At 45.1% G+C, this 26,611-nt stretch overlaps 2 protein-coding genes across 5 annotated transcripts; one reads left to right on the forward strand and one right to left on the reverse strand.

Annotated features, from left to right (window-relative positions):
- Positions 1-66: 66 nt before the first annotated feature.
- Positions 67-21,020, reverse strand: IMMT (inner membrane mitochondrial protein). Of its 4 annotated transcripts, XM_015624230.1 has the most exons (15): positions 20,893-21,020; positions 16,102-16,178; positions 15,523-15,712; positions 14,050-14,170; positions 11,806-11,886; positions 10,646-10,747; positions 9,962-10,098; positions 8,872-8,975; positions 6,847-6,982; positions 5,768-5,897; positions 4,121-4,135; positions 2,884-3,107; positions 1,908-2,039; positions 1,343-1,472; positions 67-1,022 (listed from the first exon to the last, which is right to left on the reverse strand). In XM_015624230.1, exons 1-15 carry the CDS (start codon positions 20,935-20,937, stop codon positions 415-417), a joined length of 2,232 nt encoding a protein of 743 aa, XP_015479716.1. In that variant the 5' UTR covers positions 20,938-21,020; the 3' UTR covers positions 67-414. The 4 variants fall into 4 exon arrangements, with proteins under 4 accessions (XP_015479716.1, XP_015479718.1, XP_015479720.1 ...); XM_015624232.1 differs by lacking the exon at positions 4,121-4,135 and having other exon boundaries at positions 415-1,022; XM_015624234.3 differs by lacking the exon at positions 11,806-11,886 and having other exon boundaries at positions 415-1,022; positions 20,893-20,998.
- Positions 21,021-22,228: 1,208 nt separating this feature from the next.
- On the forward strand, positions 22,229-24,616 carry MRPL35 (mitochondrial ribosomal protein L35). Its single transcript, XM_015623676.2, has 4 exons — positions 22,229-22,266; positions 22,355-22,505; positions 23,876-24,020; positions 24,260-24,616. Exons 1-4 carry the CDS (start codon positions 22,230-22,232, stop codon positions 24,446-24,448), a joined length of 522 nt encoding a protein of 173 aa, XP_015479162.1. The 5' UTR covers position 22,229; the 3' UTR covers positions 24,449-24,616.
- The last annotated feature ends 1,995 nt before the right edge of the window (positions 24,617-26,611 follow it).

A 26,611-nucleotide genomic window follows, 5' to 3' on the forward strand; every position in this document is an offset into this window, starting at 1 on the left:
AAAGACTGAGCTTTTGTACTGCCCAGCTGTAGCTGATGTTTAAACAGGAGACTTAAACAGCAGGAACAAGTGGTTGAAGTCTTGTTTTATTCAGCTGACAAAGTGGCAAATGATTAATGGCAGGTTACAAACATTATTTTGGTTGGATCACAAGCCCACTTGTAAGATGGGGAAACATTAATTCTTACACAAATTGTAGGGAAGCTTCCTGAAGTTGGTTGTCAGGACAACTCAAAACCAATAAAAATACAACAGGTGGTGAAATTAAATACAGTGCAAGGAAACAAGACAGTACCCATGCTTTGATTTACCGCTTCCAGCCCCTGCCAACAGCTCTGTTTGAACCCTCAGGAGATCGTGGGCTTTCTCTCTGGCACTGAACAGCTGAACTGCCTCCAAAGCTCCAATCCTAGCTCACTGCACTTGGGTTGTTCCCAACCCCACAGCACTGGCGTATGCTGTCAAGATATCCACAATCTGTTTGGTTTCTAGGGTCATCCGTGCTTCCGTGAGCCAGTCGTGTGCCACCCTCCTCGACTCTCCTCGTAACTGGTTGACAAATTTGGCTGCCAGCTCCAGATCTCCCTGTTCGATGCAGTAGGAAGCGTAAGACAGTAACTTAAACGTGTCGAGGTCGTCGGGGCTGAGCTCAGCCGGTGGCTTCAGCTGCTGAGGGTGGAACACCAGCAGCGACTGCACGTAGGACAGGAAGTATTGGTACAGGCTGTTCCTCGTCTCGTCGATCATGGCCACTCGTTTTGCCAGTTTTTGGACCGTGTGGAACCGTGCTCTGAGGGCCTCCTCGCTGTACACGCCCCGTGTCAGGGACTCCTCGGGGAGAGCTGCTATTAAGGCTTCCGTGAAGGCGTTGTCGGCGCAGCTGGCCCGGATGGCCCTCACCGCGCTCCCCAGGGGCTCCGTGGGACCGTCCCCCGTGCCCGATCTCATGCAGTATTTGAGCGCTTCCACGGAAAGCCACAGCTGATGGGCCTTCCTGGCCTCCTCTTCTGCTACTGCGTGACCTGCAAGGGAAGCCAAGAAGGGGCTCTCAGTTGGGGACACGTGGCTTTGAGAACAAGCAGCAACAGCCATCCCTCTGCTCCCTCTGCTTTCCAAAGCAGCTGCCCCTCAGCACAAGCTCTAAAGCAAGTCTGTCCCACAGTTTAGAGCCAGAACAAGACAACTTTTGGAAGGACCACTTCAGATTGCTTATCTGGGGTTTGCTGGCTGCTCAGCAGTGTGAGCTATGTGCCTAAGCCTGGGTTTAGACGCCCAAGTTTGGGCAAGGGGACTTTGGGGAACTCAGTTTTAGTCCTTAAAGACAGAGAAATTCAGTGCTCACTCTCGACTGCTTGCTCAATTCCCTTCAGCCTGGCATAGGCAGTGTTTATATCCAAGGTGAAGTTGTCAAGCTGTTCCTGAGTAAGGCGTCTGAACTGCATCTCCTGTTCACTGAGCTTCTCTGATAGGTTCTGAAACAGAGTGTAATACAAGTATAACAGAAACAGCTGGTAAATAATATCTACCTTATTTTTAAGACACATTTATAGATGTGTAAATATATAATATTTATATTATATATAATATATATAATACATATTTATTATAGTGTCCTTGTTTGGGCCCATGCATACAGTAAATACAATATACTAGTAAGAGACCTTATTGGCATGAATCCAACTGCAATTGTGTCAAAAATTTATCACCTATAGCAAAAGCTTTTCAGATCAGTCTGAATAAAACCTACACATTGAGGCACTCTGTATCACCTCAAGGTAAGCTTGCTTCCCTCCCCAGCCCCCATTTCAATCCCCTGGAAGACGGTTCAGGGCTCTTGTCACATGAACCGTGTGCTTTGCAAGGGTTTAAGTATCCCTTTAATTCCCCTGGGGACTCCTCTCCCTTACCTGCTCAAATTCCGTCTTCAGATCCTGCTCCTGGATCTTCAGGACATCTCTGAGGTGGTCGGTGTGGGCAGCAGCCTGGCGCCGGAGCTGGGTCCGCATTTCGCTCTCCATCACCTCCCGCACCTCTTCCACCTGGACATGCACGAGGGGTGTAATGCACCACCTACAGCTCAGCTGCTTGTCACACACTGCCACAGTATCACATCAGTGATTACTGGGGGACACCTCAGAGCAGTGGCACTGACAGAGCCTGTCTTTCATTTTAAAGACCTGCTGAGGTCCAGTTTCACAGCTGAGCCATTTGCTAAAGATTTTAAGGAATAGATTTGTGGTTCACCATGTGAGTAACTGCTGGTTACTTAGTAAGCACTTCATGCAGCTATCAAAATAGTATATAAAAAATACAGAACATGTCAAATCAAACACTCAAAACACTGGAAGCTGGTTTATAAATGAGCTTCCAAATAATAAATAAATGAGACTTTACCTTTTCCCTACGTAGCCCTATAATGGCCACACATGGTCAGATCCAACAATGAAATTCCTTTCAGTGAGGGTGGTAAGCCACTGCCCAGAGAAGCAGTGGCTGCCCCAACCCCTTCACAAGATCATGCTGGATGGGGCTTGGAGCAACCTGGTCTAGTGGAAAGTGTCCCTGCCCATGGCAGGAGGCTGGAACAAGGTGATCTTGAAGGTCCATTCTAACCCAAATCATGCTAGGATTTATTTTGATCCAGTAATCCTATCTCCAGCAGGAGACAAGTAACTTCACAAAGTCATTCTTTGTATGATTTTACCGTTCCAACTTTGCAGCCATTTCCTTGCTCAACATCTCCTTTCCATGTTTAGCCTGGGGGTCACCTATGTGGGTCTCCCACTACCCACAACATCCAAGTTGTCCCTTTGGGTTTTTCCATTAACTCTTCTCCCTCCTTTTTGAGCCTAAGATTTAACCAGGTCCTTTAGGCCACCTTACCTTCTTCTCCTGTTCTAGTTCAATCTCATTTTTGTGACGCTCCAGTGCTTTGGCCACGGCTACCTCAAAAGCTGTTTTATCTTCAAGTTTCTGTTTCTCCAGGGCAGACTCGATGTGCTGCTGCTCCCGCACGCGCTGCTCCGCCAGCTCCTTGTTGAGCTGGTCGATGCGCCGGTGGGCGTGCGCAATCAGGGAGTTCAGGTCATCTGTGGACAACTGCCCAGCTGAAGGAAACACAGGGCATGAGGGAGGGACTGGAAACCACAAGGAAACCACTGCAGTGCCCTCCCACCTCCCACTTGAGCACTCTGGGGCTCCAAGCAGTTATTGATCAGTGAGCTTGCTCTAGGGAGGGTCTCTGAGCACTTCAAGCCCTTGATCTCTTCTAATGCCCACGTGAGACCACTTCCTGAACTGCATTTTCATTCCAGGAGAGAAATTATCTTGGTTTCTTCCAAAATATTCCCAGCTGTAATTTACACTTCCATATCTATGTCACACTCAGAGACTGGCAACAGCTCTGTAATTTCTTGTTTTTTACACCACCACTTATTTTCCCCTCTGCCAGCACACAGAGCAGCAGGGAATGTCACTGTGAGGGACATATAGAATTACATTTTCTCTTCAACAGACCTCAAGATCAAGTGCTCCTAATCAGATTCCTTACCCCACGTTTTACCTTTCAGGTTTGGCTACTCAGAGGGCAGCACAATTCATAACCACATTGTACCTGGGAGAGGAGGACCAAAGCTACCACTGCAGCATTTGGTGACCTGAGAAGGGCTTTATAAAATGCTGCAGCTCATTTTGCACTGGCTGCCAGTTAAATCATCTGGATGGAAAGCTGGGACTACCTGGGAAAGCATTCCTGCAGGGTCTAAAGCATGACTGCACAGTCTTTCATCTCATTGCTGTTGAGTGCTGGACAAAGGACTGGCACAGAAGGACTTGGAGCAGTGGTGCTCATTGTCCAGGGGGAAAGCTGACCAGCAGCACCAAGCTCAGCTGTTGGATGTAACAGTGTTACAAAAAGATCAGTTTGTGGTTTACGCAAAGTGTGTAAAATGGACTGGAAAGGATCCCAAGGCATACCTCAGCCTGAAATATTCTAGCAATGCCACATTTCACCCTTTGTTGATAACTGCCTGTAACTTAAAGCCATGCCCCACACAAACATAAAGAAGGACAAAGAGAAGCGATAACTTTCAAGGGACGAGAACAAGTGACAGTAACTCACCTAAGTCAGTTATCTCTGCAACAGAAAGAAGTTGGGAAAGTTAATGCACATTCACTACAGCAAGGCAGTCAAGCAAAAGTAAAATAGAAAACTAAGAGCTTATCTACAGTGACTTAAACATGAGACCAAGTCCTTAGGAATTAAGGAAGAACAGTGTGTAGAGTATAAAAGTCACTGTAATACAGGCAAGACCTAGCCCAAGACACCCCAACCACTAAAAACACCCTTGGAAACCCACAGATGAACACTTCAATTCAGCCAAAGCAAGGAACAGAAGTTTGAAGTAGCAAAGTGCAACAGGACATTGGAAGTTTTAGTCTGACATTTTTAGGTTCTTACAGAACCTAAAACCTAAACAGAAGCAGTTGGTCACGAGTAAGAAACAGGGCACATGGAAGCTACCAGGAGCTTCCCTTTCCTCCCACAGAAAGAAAAAAACCCCAAGATTTTTATTCTGTGCAAGGAAAGGCAGCTCCATCTCCAGAGAGCCTAAATAAGTTTTTTTTTCTGCAGAACTAGCAACACCTCAAAAGCAAACTCCACAAACTATTGGCTAATTTCAAATGTTTTCCCCACATATACTGGGTGTGGGATTGGCCGTTTTTAAAATGAAAACTGATTATTCCAAAGGTCTGCTGTAGTCATTTAGCCAGGAAAATCATTTTGTGGACTAAGGTCTACATTCCTAAAGCATAAAATACCATTAAGAAAATCTGTTGTAATTCTGCATTGTATACTTCAAAAAAATATTAAGGAAATACTGACAACACTTGTATTTTTCAAATGGCAGTTATTACTTCTATAAAAAAATCTAACCTGGAAATAAAGCCTTAACAGCTGCTTCTGAACACATCAGCTAGAAAAGTCTGAGATCACTTAGTACATTTATGTTAAACCCTGAGTGGAAATATCTGGAAAGCTGGGGTTTTTAGGGAATTCATTTTTCTGAACTACCACAGACAGTAATTGTTCCATGGACATGCTACACGTGGGCTCCTGCAGGAGCTCATCCACAGTAATGAGCACACACAATCCACCTCCTGCAACTCGCTTGTCTTTCAAAAGAAAGCAGCTAAGGCAAGGAGTGTGCAGGGAGCATTGCTGGGGGTGAGCTGACTGCACTGCTTTTGTGCTGCACTGGCTGTTGCTACAGGTGTGTTACTGTGTCAGTTTAATTCAGAAATAAAATGTACTGCGGCAGGCAGGGTATGAACAATGAAACCTCTCAGTTTCAGTGATGATGTAGAAAAATTCAGGGAGTTCTTTATCAAACGGTGCTTTATAATACCTCTAAATCACAGAGTCAACCAAGTATTTGATTATTGATTAACACATATTTGACTGAAATCTGGAATGAACTGGCTCCCTTCCTGAAATACCAGGGAGGGGAGAGATGTTCATACAACCAATATGCTATTTATCCCACAAGAGCTACATTTTGTGATACTTCCCACACAGCACGGATAGAACTAATTCTCTTCATAATGCCTGCTTTAGCTTACTTAATTTAGTTGTGAATCATTTTCACTTCAGACCAACCAAATACTGTGAAAATTTGAAAACTGGGATGCTGGACATTGAGTGGCCAAGCAGTACAAACCACAGTGCAATGAGCATGAGGTACCCCCCCTCCAATGGGAGACTTACTCATCCCCTTCCAGCCAGGCTTCACGTCGGGGGTGATGCTGTCGAGCTCCCGCTGGAACTCCTCTCTGGCTTTAGCCACCAGCTCATGGTACTGAGCTACGATCTTGGCCTCAGATTGTGCTGCCTGAACCTGGAACAAACAAGGATGAGATTAATTTGGTTTTCAAGGCAGGGATTGAAACTGAAAGCACATACAATTTAAAGCCAAGCCCTGGGATACCTGCACATATCAAGCCCCAGTCCAAACAAGGCATACTCGCTTGGGACAGCACAAAAACCCACCCTGTGATATTAAACCTCTTACACAATAGTTATTTGCTGGAACTATCACCAATCCATTTTGCTTCACATGCCCACTGTAAGAGCCAGTCTGTAGCCTGTACAGGACCAAGAGTATCTTGAATTCAGTTTTCATCTTTAAACATCTCCAGCTCCTTTTCTTTGCTCACAGGTTGCTGCCATCCTCAGTGAGTTCTGATGCCCCTACTATCAGGCTATATTCACTCTGAACACACCTGATGAATTACCAGCTCTCCTGCAAAGGGAGATAACCTTCACCTTTACATTTTTTTCCCTGTCTTCTGAACTGCAAAGCAATTTACCACCAAGTCATTAGCGCACAAACTCCTCCCTAACTCTGTGGTAAATTACCTTGGAATCAAGGGGAAAGAATTACAAGTTGCCAACAGAAAGGACTGGCACCATCAAGCCACCAGGACACTTCTCATGAAGATCTTGCCGTGTCTGATTAGTGGCAATATAACCAGCTCAAAGCCTGAGAACAGCTACAAGAGGATGTATTTACAATTCACAATGCCCTGGAAGTGGTCACAGCACTGAGCTTGTCTGAGCTCAAGAAGTGTTTGGACAACACTCTCAGGCACAGGGTGGAATTCTTGGGGTGTCCTGTGCAGGACCAGGAGTAGGACTCAATGATCCTGATGTGTCCCTTCCAACTCAGCATATCTGTGATTCTGTGAAATATCTCACCCCCTGCAGAGGATTTGGGAATGGGTGGTTTGCACAATCTGCCAAGGAGTCTCTACTCTAGAGGCAATTACAGTCTGAGGAAGCTTTACCTTTTTCACCACATTGTCCAAGTCCACAATCATATGATGGAGATTTTCTTCTGCAGCAGCAATGTGAGGTTTGGCTCCTGCCAGCTGAGACTTCTTGGCCTTCTCGATGACACCCTTTGTGTTCTCTAACTCCTCTCTGAAAAGAGAAGCAGCTGCTAAGTGTAACACATACAAGGCTTATCACACCCCAAAAAAATTACTTTATGCTGTTGGTACTCACAGGAAGAACTACTGGGTAACTCTACTGGTGCTTCCTATCTACCAACTCTAAGATGCTTTGACTAAGGATTATTTTTTTCCCACAGCCTGAAATCTAAAGGTGTCACTGTGGCTATTCCATGTAAAATGAGAATTATTTACACTGCAATTAGTACTCAGGGTTTAGCTGGAGGGAAGATGGAAGTTTACTGGAAAGAGTTAGTATTAGTCAAACTAGGTTAGAATTAGACAGTGGACATTTCCAGCACGTAACAGCAGCAAGGACACATTTTAATATAGATGTCTTACGCTTGCAGCAGTGTTTTGGACATGGTGACTGGTGAAGATTAATGAGATGGGAGAGAATTTATAGGGCTCTGTAAAGATAGATTATGGATTTTTGTAATTAGGAAAGAAATGCTTTCCTCTAGCACAATTGGAAATCAAGGAAAAAGTGAAAAAATGTTCCTTTTCCAAATCCATTCAAACCAACGGAGGTTTCCAATGACCTCATTAGAATAAGGAACAAGCTTTAAAATAAGTAAATTAAGAAAATAAATAAAAGCAAAGATATCCAGTAGAGCAATAGAGAATGAAAGCTGGTGCATGTGGGGTTTGCATTAGCTTTGTTTTAACAATGAAAACTCAATTACACCTCCCACTAATTTTAGTCAGCACAGCAACACCAAAGATAAGGGAAGTTTACAATGTGATAGCGACCATGAAGTTTCAAGGAGGCTGTTACCCTCTCAACCTTAGAAGCATCAAAGGGTTTCCAAATTTATTTCTTGTATATATATTTTCCAAGGGTCATCTTGGAGATACTGTTTGTCATTTTATTCCTGCTCCCTCAGTGCCCACAGACCACACTCAGGGCACATCAACACAGGTCATACAGACCCCTGGGTACGAGCAGTGCTGCCATTCAGAGTTCAAGTTTTTCTTAGGCATGTGCTCAGTAAAAATCTAATTGCTTAAAAGTAATTCTGTGGGCACAGGGAACTGCCAAAGGATGCTGCAAGGTTTAATTCCATCATTACAACATCAACTGGTGATGTTACTGACTCAATACACAGAGTGCACTCATGGAGTCATCCTCAAACAGTTTGGTTTGAACGGACTTTAAAGATCATCTCATTCCACCCCCTGCCACAAACAGGGACACCTGCCACTGGAAGGTCCCTCAAGAGCCCCATCCAACCTGGCCTGGAATGCTTCCAGTGATGGGCAGCCACAGCTTTTCTGAGCAAACCATGCTAGGGCCTCACCACCCTCACATGGAAGAACTTCTTCCTAATATCCAATCTAAATCTGCCCTCTGTCAGTTGGAGCCATTCCCCCTGTTCTGCCATAGTAAAAATGTCCCTCCCCAGCTCTCTTGTAGCCCTGTTAGGTGCTGGGGTGCTTGAAGTTCTCCCCAGAGCCTTCCCTTCTTCAGGCTGAAGTCCTTAGTTTTATTATTAGGTCTATTAATAGTTTTATTATTAACAAAATTATTCAACAATAGTACTGGAAGGACAGTGTTGGTTTTTTTTAATATCTTGCTTGAACTTACCAGCACTCCATGTTAGTACTAAGAAGATAAACAACTCTTAAAAAGAACAGGACTGTTTCAGACTCTCTGCTACAGGGAGGACTTTGTGCACAGACACCCAAGGTTTGCACATGTCAAATTAAAATGCTCACGCTAATGAGCATTAAACCGTTTTTTGATTTGGCACAAACAGATCATTCAATATGACTCCACACTTTCTAGAAACTCATCTGGTGTTTCCCAGCCCTCACATGAGCAATGTCATTTATTATTCCAAGACTTAAGCAACTCACTTGGCTTTCAGAAGGGCGTTGGCAGCTTCATCCACGGCCCTCCTCCGGTCCTTCAGCGCGTCCTCCAGCGTGCGCCACTGGGAGGATTTTTTCTCCCCAGCATCCTGGGAAGCACAGATTCCTCATTAGGGTCATTACAATTACTGAACAATTACTACCACAGAGTGGAAACCTGCCAAGATTCACGTGTTGCTGAACATTTCCCTCAAACTGAGCACCATTCTTGTGTTTTCCAGCAGCACAGCTGGAAGCTCTACAAGTGATGTTTATATTCAGCATTTTGTTTTGGTTTTGTTTGATTCTTAATGGTTTTTCTCCCTGAACCACAGGGAAGAGCTTACATGAGGATCACTGTATGGTGCACAATGTATTGTGGGGAAAATCTCTGCATGTATAAAAGTACTTTAATACTTGAATATTGCTTTTAAGCTTAATACTTAAAGTACCATAATACTTTAAAGTTGGTTGATTTTAAATTAAGCTTAGTATAAGCTTAAAAGCAATCTCTTAAGGCAGTTACTTTACTATTTTAAGTCTCGAGTGCTTGGTTGGTTGCTCATGTTTAATTGCTGCTAATTGATTAACAACTGAATTTTATCTCTGATCCAGAACTGAATGGGCAGTGGCAGATCCACACAAACCTCAGCATAGGCACACCACAAATGTTACCCACTTGTACATTCCCTATTTCCTGACAAGAAACAAAAAATCCAGCAAGAGAATGTTGGCAAAGGGAAAAAGTTCAGTGGAATTATTGGGGTGGACAGCGTGACCTTAACTAGGTAAAAAAATGATTGGGAATTAAAATAAAACTAATTAAACTACAGTGTAAAAGTTACTTATGTCTTAACTTGAATTTTCTTCTTGCAAAAAGAACATAGAGGAGTTGGGGAAAAAAAAAAACTCCGCAAAATTCAGAATCAAAACCTCTGTATTATTTAACTATACCACATTTCACAAGCAGAAAAGTTTAAACTGTGATAAATATAAAGGCATTGCAAGGAAAGATTTCAAGTTTATTTTTAATTGAGATTAAAGTTTTGCTAAATACAATGAAAAAGGAAAAATTTTCCCCTCTTGCCCAATTTACCTCAGACTCATCCATGGCCTCCTTCAGTATTTGGGAATGGGCATTCACTGCTTGCACAGCTGACTCCTGGGCAGTGATAGCCTGAAGGGTTACACGAGCAGTTTTGTTCAAGGCTCCTTCTAGAGTTGCTGCAAGGGCTGGAAAAGAAGTTAAGTCAATTAAACAACAAAGAAAAGACTTTATAATTAGTAAAATTACATGTTACAGCCTATACATCTCTTATATTATTTTCTATGATCTAAAAGTACTGGTCAGGTTGGGAGCTAAACAGCCACCTACAGAACAAGGTCAGCAAAATGCTCTCCTCATTTGGAGCAGGGTTTGAGGGGCAAGGCTGCACCTACAGCAAAACACCACCCACTGGAAGACCTTTCCTGTGGGTTTGCAGGGGGGTGCAGGTATATCCTATGTTCATTTGTTTTAATGGTTCTTAAGAGAAAAAAAAGTAAATTTTTGTATCTTCCATGAACCTTAAAGTTCATTCCAATCTCAAATTTTCCATTATTTTTCAATTCTCAGTTGCTTCTGAGTGGGTAGAAGAAACTTCACTGCTACTTCCTCTGCCAACTCAAGACAGGGACAACAACCAAGAGGTGTGTGAGGAGCTCAGGACAATAAAGCCAATACAATTCCACAGTTCTGTCCCATGCAACACACACAGGAACAGTGACAGTGTGGACTCACCTGATACCTTCTCTTGCTCCTCTTTTTCTCGCTGGGCAAGCCGGGCGGCAACTTCTTCTGGGGGACGTTCTTTTACAGCAGGGGAACCTTCAAGTTGTTTACCTATTTGGAAGGAAAAATGAGTCAAACTGCTTAAGTGGAGAGTCAAAATGGGTGTACAGATGTTACTAGTAGGGAAGTAACTTTATGAAAACTGATTTTTATAGCTGGTATCACTTTGTAGATCTGACTTCTGCTCAAAGCCATGCTGGAACTACCTGAAGAATCTTTATATCCATAATTATAAAGGCCAGTCTCACAACTTAAAGACAAGAGCACAGACACCCCATGTGCATTTGGAGATTTTCCGTAGTCTAGTTACAAAATTACACAAAACTCAGAAGTCAAAAGCAAAGCAAGAAGAGAGAAACACGGAGCCAAGTTTAAATTTCAAGTGAATCTCTGTTCTTGCTTTTTTTCAGTTCTCTTCTGGCACACTTACAGAACTCAACCCAGACAATGAAGGATGAGTGAGAAGGCTACGGTGGTTCACAATTATACTCTATTCCCTTGCCTACAGCCACCTAAAATGCCTTTAAGAGCGAGAATGGATCTAACTAATGCTCAAGATCAACAGCAAGTTACATCTGAACTGAGGAAACAGCCCAGAGCTTTCAGCCTCAAGCTGCAACAAAACCCATCAGATCACCTCTGAATAATGCTGATATTACTTTGCAGCATGTACTTACCCCTGGCATGCTTTCTACAAAAAGTGTTCATAACTAAAAGAATTTATGTAATCTAATCTCATCTGGAAGAGACCATCATCTCAAGGCTGGTGTCTCTTGTTGAGTTTAACAGTGAACAGTTTCTTCACTTGTCCCTGGGCAGAGACACCTGACTGAACAGCAGCCACAAAGCCACCAGGAGCAGGGCAAACTGGAATGTGCAAGTTCAGTTCAGCACAAAGTGCTCTTGTGCTCACACCTATACCTGTCCCAGGCATCAGTCACAGCTCTCACTCTGTTAAAAATCTATTAACAGATGACAAAGGTTTTCTGCACAAGGCACAGAAACTCACACATTTAAACAATGACAAATACCAACACAGAAGCAAGAATGCATGCACGTGAAACTAGAGGATTTGGGTTTTCTTCAGTAATTCACATGATTTTTTTCACCTTCTTCAGTCTGTATCCCCGGAGCTGGCACCGACATGGCTACCCCTGTTGCAGAGATGATCTGTGCTGCAGCCTTGCCTGCTGTTAAACAGTTGCAGAACACACCAGTTAGTACAGCTGGGGAGACAGGCTCCATCTGCCAGAGAAGCACAGGCCTCAACATCTTCGGCCAGGGGCCTGCTGAGGTGGTGAGGAGGGGCTTAAACCAAAGCTGCTGGGAGAAGGGACCCAGGAAAAGGGAAGCTCACTTCATGGAGACATGGTGGGATGGCTCCTGTGACTGGAGTGTTGGAATGGAAGGATGAAGGCTCTTTAGGAAAGCCTGGCAGGGGAGACAAGGAGTGCAATCACCCACTTTGTCAATGACCAACTGGAGTGTATGCAGCTCTGCCTGGGGATGGATGAGGAGCAAACCAAGAGTTTATGGGTCTGCATTAAAGGGAGGGCAGGGACAGGTGACATTACAGTGAAGGGTCTGTTACAGACTGCCTGAGCAGGATGACCAAGCAGATGAGGCCCTCCATAGATACAAAGGAGCTGAATTAGCCAAGAGCAAGTGACATCATCTCCCTGGATTTTTGAAAGCATTTGCCACTGTCCTGCATGACATCCTTATGTCAAAACTGGAGAGACATGGATCTGATGGCTGAGCCACTCTGTAGATAAGGCATTGGCTGGATGGCTGCACTCACAAGAGTTGTGGTCAATGGCTCAGAGTACAAGCAGACACCAGTGAGAAGTGTGTTTCTCAAGGTCACTGCTGGGACTAAGACTGTTTAACATCTTTGTTAGTCACCTGGGCAGTGGGATTGATGCACCCTCAACAGGTTTGCTGATAACATCCAGCTAAACTGTGCAGTCACTCTGGAGGGAAGGGATGCTCATCCACAGGGACCTAGACAGGCTCAAGAGGTGGGACTGTGTGAGCCTCATGAAGTTCAACAAGCCCAACAAGACCAAGTGCAACATCCTGCAGCTGGGTCAGGGCAAGGCCAAGCACAAACACAGGCTGGGGGGAGAATGGATCAAGAACAGCCCCCAGAAGGACTTTGGGGTGCTGGTGGATGACCTTGTCACATGCACACGCAGCCCAGAAAACACCTGTGTCCTGGCTGGATCCCCAGCAGTGCAGGTAGAAGGTCAAGGGAGGTGATTCTGCCCCTCTACTCTGCTCTGGTGAGGCCCCACCTGCAGTGCTGCATTCACTTCTGGGCCCTCCATATTAGAAGGACATGGACCTGTTGGATCAAGTCCAGAGGAGGCCACAAAGACACTCCGAGGGCTGAAGCATCTCTGCTGTGGGGACAGTCTGGGAGAACTGGGCCTGGAGAGGAGAAGGCTCCAGGAAAAGCTTCTAATACATTCCACTACCAACAAGGGGTTACATGAGAGCTGGAGATGGTCTTCTGACAAGGGCATGGAGTGACTGAACAAGGGGGAAGGGCTTCACACTGGTAGAGGGCAGGGTGAGATCAGATGTTAGGAAGAAATTCTTTATTGTGAGGGTGGTGAGGCACTGGACCAGGCTTCCTAAAGAAGTTGTGGCTGCCCCATCCCTGGAAGAGCTCAAGGCCAGGTTGGATGGGCCTAGTGGAAGGTGTCCTTGCCCTTGGCAGGGGGTTGAAATGAGATGATTTTTAACCTCCCTTCCCAACCATTCCATGCTAAGTGCTATAATGTAATATCAGGGACATAAGACTTAATTTTTTCCTCTGTAGAAACATATTAATTGGATATGGATGTTATTATTTCCAGAAGATGATGATTTCCTAGATAAATAGCAACAAGATATTAGTTACACATACACAGAGCCATTAGCAATAAACATAAAAAGACATCACAACTGCTCCTCTCTAAATGAGTTCCATTTGATCTGGCTTTACAGTAGCCCAGTAATTATCCAAAATTAAGTGTCTTGTACTTGCAAGAGTCTCAGAGTCCAGCACCTGAAATTCTCGTCCTGCCAACTCTCATATCTTAACTATGCAGGTTAGTAACTATTTATCTTAGATTCCAAATATCCTCTAAATTAAATACATTTCCTAAAAAATAGGGGGAAAAACAAAAGCTAAAGCCATTTTAGGCAAATGCTATGACTTGGAAAGAAAATAAAACATTAATTCTAAGAAATTACAACATTTACCTTCAACCATTCAAAGGACAATTTTAAACTCCTCTAACATATATGATACAGGGCATCATTACATCATTTGCTTATTTATACATGACATTTTATAAATTTACCTCCTTTTTCCTCTGTAGGAGCAGCAGTTTCAGGTTTTGGAATTTGGGATTTGGAAGCAGGCTGTTTAGACTCTTTCATTACTTCTGCTACAGATGAGATCTTCAGTGGACCTTGATGTATCTTGAAAAGTCAGAAATGAGAAATACCATCAGTTTTTTCAAACAGTTTGGATTTCACTGATTCCACTACAATAGAAAAGATCTTTTCCATATCCAGGTGTCTGTACCATATAGCTGAGCTTCAAAGTGTAAATGAAAACAGCTATCTAGTGTCTTGACTCAATTTTTAATTCAGAAGGAATTTTCACAGTTTTCACTTCTCCAAAAATACAGGTAGAATTGTGGAGGTTTTCACTATAAACAATTACTTATTAAATTATGCATAAAAAACAAATAGTTTCATGCCCCAAATATCCCAAACACTTCCGAGTGTGTTAAATGAAGAAACCCCAAGTTTGGCTTCACTGATTTCCTTTTCAAAGGCTTCAGATGCTGTTGGTTGGGGCAGATAAACATTCAAACACAGAGTATTGTGACATTTTATGTAATTAACCCCTAAATATCCATTGTGGAAAGCCACAAGGTAAAAATAAAACCATCTGAGTTAGAGCCATGACTGGGGATGTAGTAACTCTGCTGATCAATCTGGTTTGTAAAATTCCCTAGTGCCTGGGAAGCACCAAGAGCTGAATGATCACACAAAGTGTAGCTAAAATGAGAGGAAATTTTGTCGACTGATATTCCCCCACTCATTAAGAACAACTTTCTTAAATTCAATTAAAAATATTTTGAGTTTCCTGAAGGCCAAATGGCTTCTCAAAGCACAAAAAAAACATGGCCAGAGCAGATTTTCAGTATTCTTGATTACTGGGAAGTGTTTTCTTTCACATGCAGGAGCAGAGACACTTCCAGATTCCAATTTCCATAGTTATGCCAAAGGCAGTATCAGATTCTCCTTTCTCCAGGGTAGTGCCACTAAGATTTCAAAGTAAGATGCTTATGCCTGGCTCTGTACCATTCAAATCTTTACTCATTCAAGAATGTTCTCAGTCCTCTCTAAAGAAAGTTCACTTAGAGTAAGTTTTGTAATTCTGCTACACCACTAACTACAAACTAAGCCTCTAGTAAAGCAGTTAAATTCCAACCTGTCACCTGCCTCTCTCCCCATTTTATTTCTGAGTATAAGCAGAGCAGCTATTCAGCTGGGATTCTAGATTATTTTAATGTAAATAAAAATAAGTTTTACAACCCACACACCACAATCACGAGATGGCAATAGGAAACATATAAGCATCACTTTTGCAGCACCAAGTAGGAACTGAGTTCATTATTCTTATACCTTAATTTAAGTAATCTTAAACATTTTTAATTCTTAGCACAAAGCAAAATTAATCGGAATCTGAAACCTAGGTGCAGATACTCTCTTTAAAAACCAGAGAAGTGAATGTGTGCAGGTGGATGGGAAACACTTACTGGTTTCTTTGGCATTGGTGTGCTGGAAGGTGCAGGGCCAAGTGCCATCTCAAAGAGTTTGTCAGAGTAGGGAATGGCCTTCTCCACGCTCTCCCGGAATTGTTTGTCATAGCTGGCATACAGGACGGTTCCACCTATCCCTCCACCCACGAACAGGAGACCTGCACCAATGACTTTGCCCACAGAAATGCTGAGGAGGAAAGAAGAGTGATGTAAATTACATTATATGGCAAACATCAGTTTGTGAGTCTTCAGCTTACAGCTGGGGACCATCATTCTGTTCCAGGACCTGCCAACAAGCCCAGAACCTGCTTTAAATCACCTTCACCCTGGTACAATACTGGTTAGCGACTAACCCAAAGGTACGATGGCAGCCTGCAACTTCCACAATAAATACTGATCATCTTAAATTTCTCCATCTAAATCTGACTGAACCAAACAAGGAACATGAGAACAGGAGTTACTCCACACAAAAATCCCACTTGCAGGAGTCTGCTCTCATGTGAAACCAAGGAGCAGATTCCCTCTTGGCCACTGCACCTGCAGAACCAGTTCCACCCTCCAAAGCCCGCTACGTACCCAGACTCTCCAGAGTGGGTGGCATATCCGCGGTACAGGCGTGATGGACGGAGTGAGGCTCTCACACACCGACTGTTCTGTGGGGGCAGGAAGCAGGGTTAGCAGTGAGCACAGTGAAGCATCTCCCCCTCAACAGCAGGACTGTTTGTTGATTTGCTCCACTGCCACAGCCTCAGTGTGTCTGTAGGAAAGCTGTGACCTAGAACAGCGCTGGACTCTTTTCTGTAAACACATGGACAGCTTTCCCATGTGCAGCTTGCAGGTTAAGGGCTTTTTAAGAAACCCTTAAATTATCTGAAAATTTAATTTAAAATTTGAAAAACAAGAAGGAACAAACCCCTAGACCAACTTCTTTCTTCATTTATTTTGCTGATTTATGTAATGGGCAGGACAGCTGGGTTAGTTTCAGATGCACTTCAATCTCATGCACTAGAACAGTTCACTGTGAGCAGGGCGGGACACAACAGCTGTTTAAATGCTTAAAACTATTTTTAATTATTAAGATATACAAGCAATTCTCCTTGAGCTTACAAACCAAGACCTCTTCTTTAAAAGAACTAATAACCTGTACACTTTCCAGATAGACATCATATTACAATATAAATTAAATTAGTATATGAAGAGTGATATTTTATTATATTCTAACAAAATCCACATTACCAAGATTTTTATCTTCTCTGAAAGACTGGTTAAGCTACTCTAAGACTACAGAAAGAAGAAAACACGCTGTTGCCCTCAGAGGTTTTTTCCCCATGTGGGAATTACTAACAGGGAAGTACAGGACTCCCGAGAAATCAAAGCACATGGTACAAAAAGAACTTTTCCCACAGTTGAGGTATTTTGCCCAACAGGGAATTTTTTCTTTAAAAAAGAAAAAAGTGGAAGATGCTTCACTACAACATAACCCCAGAAGACAACTTTTTCTATTGCCTTTTGTACATGGCAATAACATGCACAACTCTTGTGGTTTAGGTCCTATCCCTGTCCAACAGCACAGACAGGAAAAGGCAGGAACACTGCATTCTTATTCTTTCCACAAAGGCGGCCAAAGCATTTTTAATTAGTAGCAGGAGCACATGTACAGTGAGAGGAAACATGCTCCTTTTAGCCCTGAGACCTTCAGGAGCCCTCACTGTGGGTGGTTTTTTGGATTGTGATGGATAGAAAGGGCAATATAATAATAAATATATTCTGTAATGTTTTTGATTTTCTGACTTGACTGCCCCAGGAGCACTTCCTGAGGCTTCACCGGTCCTTTCAAGGGGAATTTCACTAATAAAAGACTCACAAATAATTTTCTTATCAACTTTTGAACATGCTCCTGACTCCCAGTACACCATGAAGCACAGGAGGAGCAAAATAATCCAGCATTATGCATACAGCTCAATCCAATAAAATAAGAAGGGAAAAACTCCTGATTTTCTGTTCATCAGTTCAAACTGAATTTCCAGCACTTTGGGATGAGGTTATTTTAGATGGTGCTTCCTCAGAAATAAGCCATCACTTGTGAGCTCCTGGCCAGGCTTTCTGGAGGCTATTGCACCCTGCATCATTATCATTCCCACATCCTTGCTTAGGCTGGAGCTGCCTTCTGGGCCAGCCCTGTCCCTGGTGGCTAAAACCCCACTCACACAACACTGGATGGCAAACAACACTGGATCCATATGGCTCTACACCCTCAGCAAACATCAGTTCCTGCCCTCAGGATCAGGCTGTGCTCAGGGAGTCACCAAGGCAGAGGAGAACACCTGCTTCTCTTAGCTCAGAATTTATGCTTTATTCACCAGAAGGGGGTTTTTGGAGGGATTATTGATTTTAGTCCAGATACCCTGTGGACCAGATGATCTTTCCAGATCTCTTCCAGCCTGGACTGTTCTAGAATTAAAACCTCATTTCTATTTATTTTTCATCAAGATGAGAGGAACCAAAACACAGGCCGTCCATCTCTGGCAGTGGGACTCACACATGTTGAAATGGGAGCAGTAATTAAACCCAAAACAAGCTCTCATCAATTGTATCTTTTAAGACACTGCAACAAATTTCCACAGCTGGCCAGTGAACAGCAAATTAAAATCTGTAGGTATCCATGTTTTATAAACAGAATCCCAAGTTCAATTTTTCCTCCCTCATATACAAATACATGAACACCTCCAAAAAAACACGGATGTTTTAAAAATCAATTTTTAATTGCTCTCTTTTGGCCACCATAATAATATTGCTTGTATCTGCTGTATCACCATAATTTGGAAACTCACAGGTAGTTTCTAATCTCCCCTTTGCATAACTTCCAGGAATTTGTAAATTTTTAGACCCTTGTCATTTGTAATAATGCCTCAAAGAATTTTAGAGGAAAAAAACATGTGCTTTGCTGCACCCTTCAAAAAGCAGAAATAAACCACTTTCTGTCCTGCAGAAGAGAGAAAATTCTTTGGATGAGGCAGCACGAACACAGTAAGGATGCCCACAGCAAGGGCACTGCAGGGTGCCCCTTCCTCCCTCTCCAGCAGTTCTACAAAATATTTGTTTCACTCAACTTCTTAAATGCTTATTATTTTACATTCGTTATCTACTATTTAATCACCACAGGAATCACTTTGCAGGGCATGTCTCACCTTCACTCTGGTTAATATTATGAGCCCCAGGGATTTAAGGACATTTAAGGATATCCATGTGAGCTCACCCTGCCATAGTGCTCAGAGCAGGAAGGCATGGCAGAACATCATTAAACAAATTAAATTTGTCTTGCAGGTTTATACTTTATGTGTAACTTCAAATAACCATGGCCAGGACACACCATCCTCTGCTCATTCAGTTCCAGCTCAACCTCTCTTAGGCATCAAGCTTGAGCATCTTGATCCAGAATTTCTGTAACATAGGATTCATGCATTTGAACAGAAAGAGGAAACCAGAAACTTCAGAGTAAGACAGAGGTAAGGTACAACAACAGAACTCTGATTTCCCATCCTTCAAGACTTCTGCCAAATATCACATACTTTTACTAAAAACCCTATTTCTTTTAACAGAAAACTTAAAAAATATTTCAAGAGAGAAGTCTTTCTGCAGCACTGCACATGTAGCAGAAAACATTTCTTAAAGTGATGAAGACCCCCTTCTCTCAATTTACTTTTACAAGTTTAGTGATGCTCCATGCACAGACCTCACAGCAGGAAAGAATGAATAAAGTTTTCCCAGTCTCCACCATGAGTTTTCTGGTACAGATAACAAACTTCAGAGACTGCTGTGCCATCTCTGTGTTTGTACAGTTCTTAGGGATAAATTCTCCCCTGTGAGGGTGGTGCGGTTGCCAAAAAAAAACCTGTGGATGTCCTATCCCTGGAGGTGTCCAAGTCCAGACTGAACAGGGCTTGGAGCAAACTGGGATAGTGCAAGGTGTCCCTGCCCAGGGCAGGGGGTTTGGAATGATAAAGCCTTAAGGTCTTTTCCAAACCAAAGCACTCTGTGACTCTTGCACTAAATATTTATAGCCCGATGACCAACTTCCAGCTGCAAAGCACCACCCTGGCTGTTCCGGAGCTGTACAGTCATTCCAGACACAGTCTTCTAAAGGCCCAGCACATACAAATCGCCTCAAGTGATAAATATCAGCCAATGCCTGGTTTCTGTCTTCTCAACTTCCAGAAGAAACTATCCACAGCCAGGCGAACCCAGAGCCTTTTTTCTGTGGGCATCAGGTTACCCAAGGACTGTTCAGCCCTACAGAGCAGCAGAGGAAACGCAGCTGCTGCAGTGGGAAAGGCTGGAGCTTTACAGGGAAGAACAGCTTCTCCTTTGCTAAACCGTGTGAACAGAGGGTAATGAACACGGGGATGAAAAGCAGGATAAAAAAGTGATCTATTCGGGTTATTTTATATCAGGCAGCTGAAATACAATCTGGGGCCTTGGTAAAGGAGTCACCCTCACCTATAAACCCTTGTGGCTTCCTAAAGTTGGCCTACTGCTTTAAAAAGGCTCCACAGTATATCACCATCCTTATCTCTGCTGATAAGCAAAGGCAAAGGTCCCGGACATACAGCACGAGTCCCACGGGCACTTCTGCCCTCGGCATCGCGTGTTGTGTCCTTTTCGTGTCCCACCGCGTGGACAGGAGCCCCTTACACATGAGCGCTGACATCACTCGTGTCCCCACGCTACACAGCGGGACGCGCCGGTCCCGACCCTTCGGGCGGCCAGACCCACCGGGTTCAGGAGGGGCTGCGCAGGAGGCCGCGCCGGGAAAGGCAAGGTCACGTCCTTCCCCGCCGGGGAGCGCGCCTGCCACCCATCCACGCGCCATCCGCGCGGGGCCGGCGGGGCGTGCGCGTCCCCACCGAGACCCCGCCGGCCCACGGGCAACGTCCGCAGCTCCCGGCGCTGTCCCGCGGTCTGGGCCGGGCGCGACGCAGCGGAGCTGCGGGCCCGGCACGGGCATGGCGGCCGAGACTACAGCCCCCAGTAAGCAACGCGGAGCCTCGCTACCCCATTCAGGACTACAAGTCCCCGCGTGCTTTGGCGGCGGTGCCTCATTCCGTCCCGCGCTGTCCCGCCGCGGTGCACGCTGGGACTGGTAGTACACCCCACCGACCAGCGCCCGCCCCCCGCCTCCGTTGGCGGTCATGGCCGCCCGTCAAAGGCTGCGCAGCCAATCGCGGCCCGCTCGTGCGGAGTCATTCAGCGCGCGCCGAGCCGCGGTCACAGGGACTCCCCCCTCCCCACAGGCCTGGCCCGGCCGTACCGGTCGCAGGGCTGGTTACAGCGGGGGCGGCTGGCGGGGTTCCCCCGGGGAACGCTCACCTGCTTGGCCGCGGCGAGCCCCGCTCGGCGGCACGCCCGCAGCATGGCTCGGAGCGGCGGCCGGCGCGGCCCGCGGGAAGGCGCCTTGCGCGGGTCCTGCCGGCGCCGCCTCCGCCCCCCTTTCAGCGGGCACTGCGCCTGCGCGGGCGCTCCCGCCCCGCCAGGGGGCGGCCGCGCGTGACGGGTCTCGCGTGGCCAATGGGAGGGCGGGGCGGGCCGCGCGACGCCTGAGGGGCGGGGTGGTGCCGGCGCGCGGGGACGCGTGCGCGGAGAAGGGCTCGCGCCTGCCGCGGAGCCTGCGGGCGGGCGGGACGGAGTACAGCGAAATAAAACAAAAATGAAAATCACGGAATGGGTCAGGTTGGAAAGAACCACAATTGGTCATCTGATTCAACCTCCCTGCTTAAGTAGAGTCATCCTAGAGCACATGGCAGAGGATTGCAACGAGACAGCTCTGGAATATCTCCAGTGAGGGGACTCCACGCCCTCTCTGGGCAATCTGCCCCGGTGCTCTGTCACACACAGTGAAGTTCTTCCTCGTGTTCAGGTGAAACTTCCAGGGTATCATCAACTTCTGCCCATTCTGTTTTATCCCATTGCCCAGCAGCACCGAGCACAGCCTGACCCCTGCTCTGAGCACTGACAGGATGCAAATAAATTCAGGCACTGATGGACATTGACCGCGTCCCCTCAGGTGTCTCTTCCCGAGGCTGAACTGCCCCAGCTCTTTCAGCCTTTCTTCAGGAAAGAGATGCTCCAGTCTGAATGTAACACAACACATTTTATAGCATTTATCAACAATTTACAGCTGTAATCTTTCACAGATCTCTCATAAACCTTCTCTGGCTCAGAGCTCTCAGAAGTCATTTTTATCTCATCCTTCAGCCAGTCCGGCCAGACTCCTGAAGAGAAAAAAATCATAATACATCACTAATGTCCACAATGAGTTAAATCCACTTGGTGGGGTTTTTAGGGGACTCTGGTAACAGGCCGCAAAGCCCCTGGGGCAGAGGGTCAGTGTGTGCCGGTCACCAAAGGTGGCGGCTGCTCGGGGGGAAGGAGCGGGAGCGGGCCGGTTCGGAGGACAAGGCGGACAGAAGAACCCCAAGGCCGTGCAGGGTCCCGGGGCTGTGCGGGATCCCGAGGCTGTGCGGAGTCCCGGGGCCGGTGCGGGGTCCCGGGGCCGGTGCGGGGTCCCGGGGCCGGTGCGGAGTCCCGGGGCGGTGCGGGGTCCCGGGGCCGGTGCGGGATCCCGGGGCTGTGTGGAGTCCCGGGGCCGGTGTGGCCGCAGCCCCGTGGGCGGGACCCGGCGCGGCCCCGCCCGGCGCAGCGTGGCCATGGCGGCGGCGGCGGCGGCGCGCGGGGCCCTGGCGGGTCGGTACCGGGGCGGTGTCGGGGTGGTTTCGGTGCTGGGGGTGTCTGGCTGGGACGTTTGTGCTGAGGCTTTCCCGTGTTCCCGCAGGGATCCTGCGGCGCTGGGCCCCCCGCGCGCTCCCGCTCTGCGGCCCCTCCGCCCGGTGCGTCGGGCACGGACCGGCCCCGGCCCCGCTCTGGACCCCGCGGCTGCTCGGCGAGAACCGGCCCCGGGCAGGGACCCCCTCGGTGCTCAGCAGGTGCGCGGCTTCTCCCTGGTGCAAAAACCCCTTAAAAGGGGTTTCAGATATATATTGAGGAGTTTCTGTATGTGTTATATATATGTACTTAATGTGTGTTTTGATTTGTATACCTTATATGTTTTATATGTATTATATTGTTTCATAGAAATAGAAATTATTTAAAATGCATTTATATTAAAATGTATTTATGCATAAATACATTTAAGAACATACATTTTATTCTACTGCATGTATATGAAATAATATTTAATATACTGTGAATTTATGTAGCCTATAACATATATAATATATAATTTATTGTTGTGCGTATTAATGTTATATTGTTAATATAGTCTTTTATATTTAATGATACAATGCTATTTCATATAACATATACAATATGTGTATTATATATGTTGAACAGATACAGATATAAATATTATAGAATCATAGGTTGGAAACTGCCTCTAAGATCATCAAGCCCAACCCTTGGCCCAGCATTGCCAAGGCCACCACTAAATCATGTCCCCAAGTGCCACATCTGCACAGATTTTACATCCCTCCAGGGATGGTGACTTTACCATTGCCCTGGGCAGCCTGTGCCAGTGCTTTACAACTGCTTCTGTGAAGAAAGTTTTCCCTAAAGTCAATCTAAATCTCCCCTGGCAAAACTTGGGGCCATTTTCTCTTGTCCCGTTGTTTGTTTCCTGGAAGAAGAGACTAACCCCATCCCCCATATATATTTATATATAAGATAGATAGATGGATAGATAGATAGATAGATAGATAGATAGATAGATAGATAGATAGATAGATAGATAGATGGATGCATACATGTATAATATATAAACTGCAGTCTGACACTCTTGGGCACCTTTGCACTCTGCAATGGGTCTGTGTTAGCCCCAAAGCCTCTCACTTCAGTCACCATTAGGAGTAGGAGGCAAATTAGGATATTCTTTGCAGCCATATTTTACAATTAGTCTTGTACTCACTACTGTTTCTCTTGCTGCTGAGGGGTGTTGGACTAGATGACTTACAAGGTCCCTTCCAACTCAAACTATTTTGTGATTAATATTCTAAAAGTAATTTCTGAATCCAAGTAACAGCTGAATATTGGCTTCTGAGTGTTTGACTGCTTTTAGTAGATTAAAAAAAAAAAAGATGCTCTGTGTGAAACAATGAGTTTGAGTCCAGCCCTGCAGTTGGTATCCTACACGCACTAGGTGCTGTGCTGTAATATTAGAGGAATCCTCGTTACCCTTCAGACAAGCCACAGCCCTTCTGATCTCTCTATGTGTGGTAAAGGCAATTACTTTTAGAAAAAGGTGTTTCATTCCTGTTCTGTTTTCCTCCCCGTTTTGGGGTTGGTTTGGTTTTTTTTTTAGTGTCACACCTTTACTTCCAAGCTTACTCCAGCAGCCAGCGAGGACCCTCACCTACTGCAGCTTACGGAAAGGAAAGAGGAAAAGTGTGAAATCTGTGGTCAAAAGGTTCCTCCGGTTGCACAATGGCCTCTGGGTTAGGAGAAAGGTGAGATTTTTTTGGATAATGAGAGCCTGTTCTTTACAGTCAGTGTAAAGTGCAGTTGTTTACCTTCCCTTGGGAGAGACAGTGGCTGGTGTGGAAGTTAAAAAAAGCTCTGTGGAGAGACTCCTGTTTTCCTGAAAGTGCGGGATTTATCCAGGTTTGCTGAGCAGTGTGGCTGTGTTTGTGTATTTGCAGTGACCTGCTAAGAAATGGGTTTTTTTGTGTGTGTTTTCTCCTGACAGTCTGGTTATAAGAAGAGGTTGTGGAAGAAGTCAGCTGCCCGGAAGAAGCGCTTGAGGGAGTTTGTGTTGTGCACGAGGACACAGTGTAAACTCCTGGATAAAATGACCACTTCCTTCTGGAAAAGGAGGAACTGGTACTTTGATGATCCCTTCCAGAAGTACCACGACCGCACAAATCTTCGTGTGTAGAAATATTGGGTTTGCACATCTCTAGGAAAGGGGGTGTGGTCATGTGGCATGGTCTGGATTTTGGAATGTACATCTCTAATGCCTGTACTTTTTTTAAATAAACATGTGCATATCATCTGAGCAGAATTATGGGAATCAATGGCCACAATAAAGGAATACTCAAATTTATCTTCATCTGCAGTTTGTGTTTTACTTAGCAGAGGTCAGTCTGGTCACCCACACATTCTGATGTCTGGTTGTTTCCTGTGACTGTCTGACATGGAGGAACACACTAAACAGCACCAAAAGTGAAAAATTCAACATATTGAGTCTTATTTTTTTTTAATAAATATGTTTAAATAACCCCATAATCTTATTTTTGTGTATCCATAGTTACTGGTGGCTCACTGAATGGAGTCTTCTGGGGAAGAGGACAGGGGAGAGCAGAACCCATCTCAGCATTGTTGCCTGTCACAATAACACACTTGCCTTGTGTCCATGCTAGAAAGTGTAGGGAATAAAAAACAACCCAAATCAGTTTCACAGCTACATGCTGGTTTTATAACTAATTTTAAAATGTATTGGCCACCATCTGTCATTGCAGGACTCACATTTTGTGTCATCTGTTGATTTTTGAGTAGCCAAATCTATTCTTTGTGTTCTGCATGACATCCTTAGGCAGACAAGTCAGAGTAATTTGTTTATTTTTCCTTTAAGCCTAACTACACCTTGCACTGCACGTTCCTGGTCACACATAAATGGAACAAACCCAAGGATTTATCATGGGGGCTGTTTGGAGTGAGCAGATCAGCTAGACCCTGGTTTTGCTAGGGGTTGGATCAGATGTTTTCTCTACAAAGCTGATACTCCAGAAAGCATATGAAAGCAGTACTTTAGCATTCCCTGATAACCCGTTTTTGAGCAGACAGTCCCTGGTAGCCTGTATAGCAGAGGGGGTTTGCTGTACAAGGCTGTAGCATTGCAATGAATTCACTAGTTACTCAGAGTGTTCAGTAGCTGTATTTTGTTCTTTTTCCAGTTCATGATACAGAAAGTTCTGAAGGACATGCAGCACTTAGTGAATACATCTATATACAGTCAGCCAGAATTCAGATAAAAATAATACAGCGATCAAAGTGATTATTCTGGCCTGCCAGATACATTGAACAGACTAAAGATGTTTTTGTTTTTGTTTTTTTTTTAATAAAGAAAAGATTAAGACTTTATTCAAGATGTATATCAAGCAGTATAACAAAACCAGCAAAACATCAACCTTTGGAATACTGTTGTAATGGCCGTCCTTGTGAGGCATCAAGTGTACCATTGTATCACAGACCTTTTCTACCCATCACAGGAAAGGAATCACACCAAGTGCACAATTATGAGCCTTAAATAGTTTGTCTAAATGCAAATCCCAACGTGTTCTCTGCTAGTTCAAATGTGCTGGATGCAAAACAGGTACCTGAAACTAACAGCAAAAGGGAGACTGTGGGTGAGGAGCACAAGGGTTCATCACAACACGAGGACTTGCCAGCAGCCAGAGGCAGCAGGTTGTTTACAGAAGGAGCATCATCTCTCTCCAAGCGGCTTTCTCCCTCCTAGCAGGAATAAACTGCCTGATTCTCTTTCCTTCTGTGCTGGGTTTGCACTTCCACAAGGTTTTTGGGCTGATTCATTCCAGGATGACAAGAACACACATGAAGTCTGTCTTGTTTTTGATGGGATCCTGATTCAGCAGTTGGTGACCACTGGAGCTGCACTGACACTGACCCTTACGGCAGGAGAGGAGGCACAGAGGGCTGCACTGGGCTGCTCCAGGCTTATTCTCTTCATAAGAGAGTGAGTTTATGGTAAATTGGGGAGGTCATTCACAGGCTTGTTACCACAGACCATCTCCAGCTGCATTTTCCTTCCCCTCAGCCTCAATTTTACATGCTTAAAATAATGCACGTTTCACTGGAGCCTTGGGAGGGGTAAAGGCCACTTCCTAGAGCTGGCCTGTTCTCTTCAGAGTTCCAATCTCATAGCCCTCCCTTGATATGGGAGCTGAGAACTGCTCCTTTCCAACAGATGTCTAGGAAGCATCCATCCATCCATCCATCCATCCTTCCATCCATCATCCATCCATCCATCATCCATCCATCCATCCATCATCCATCCATCATCCATCCATCCATCATCCAT

Source organism: Parus major, chromosome 4 (assembly GCF_001522545.3).
Source record: "Parus major isolate Abel chromosome 4, Parus_major1.1, whole genome shotgun sequence".
NCBI lineage: Eukaryota > Metazoa > Chordata > Aves > Passeriformes > Paridae > Parus > Parus major.

What these genes read in the sequence shown, in the direction of transcription:
- IMMT (XM_015624230.1), bottom strand. Translation starts at nt 20,937, where the DNA reads ATGCTGCGGGCGTGCCGCCGAGCGGGGCTCGCCGCGGCCAAGCAG. An exon ending in AACGCCCTTCTGAAAGCCAA is followed by an intron (nt 6,983 to 8,871) that starts GTGAGTTGCTTA and finishes TTCTCTTTTCAG; the next exon opens with AGAGGAGTTAGAGAACACAA. An exon ending in TGAAGACGGAATTTGAGCAG is followed by an intron (nt 1,473 to 1,907) that starts GTAAGGGAGAGG and finishes ACTCTGTTTCAG; the next exon opens with AACCTATCAGAGAAGCTCAG.
- MRPL35 (XM_015623676.2), top strand. Translation starts at nt 22,230, where the DNA reads ATGGCGGCGGCGGCGGCGGCGCGCGGGGCCCTGGCGG. An exon ending in GGCGCGCGGGGCCCTGGCGG is followed by an intron (nt 22,267 to 22,354) that starts GTCGGTACCGGG and finishes GTGTTCCCGCAG; the next exon opens with GGATCCTGCGGCGCTGGGCC. An exon ending in GCCTCTGGGTTAGGAGAAAG is followed by an intron (nt 24,021 to 24,259) that starts GTGAGATTTTTT and finishes TTCTCCTGACAG; the next exon opens with TCTGGTTATAAGAAGAGGTT.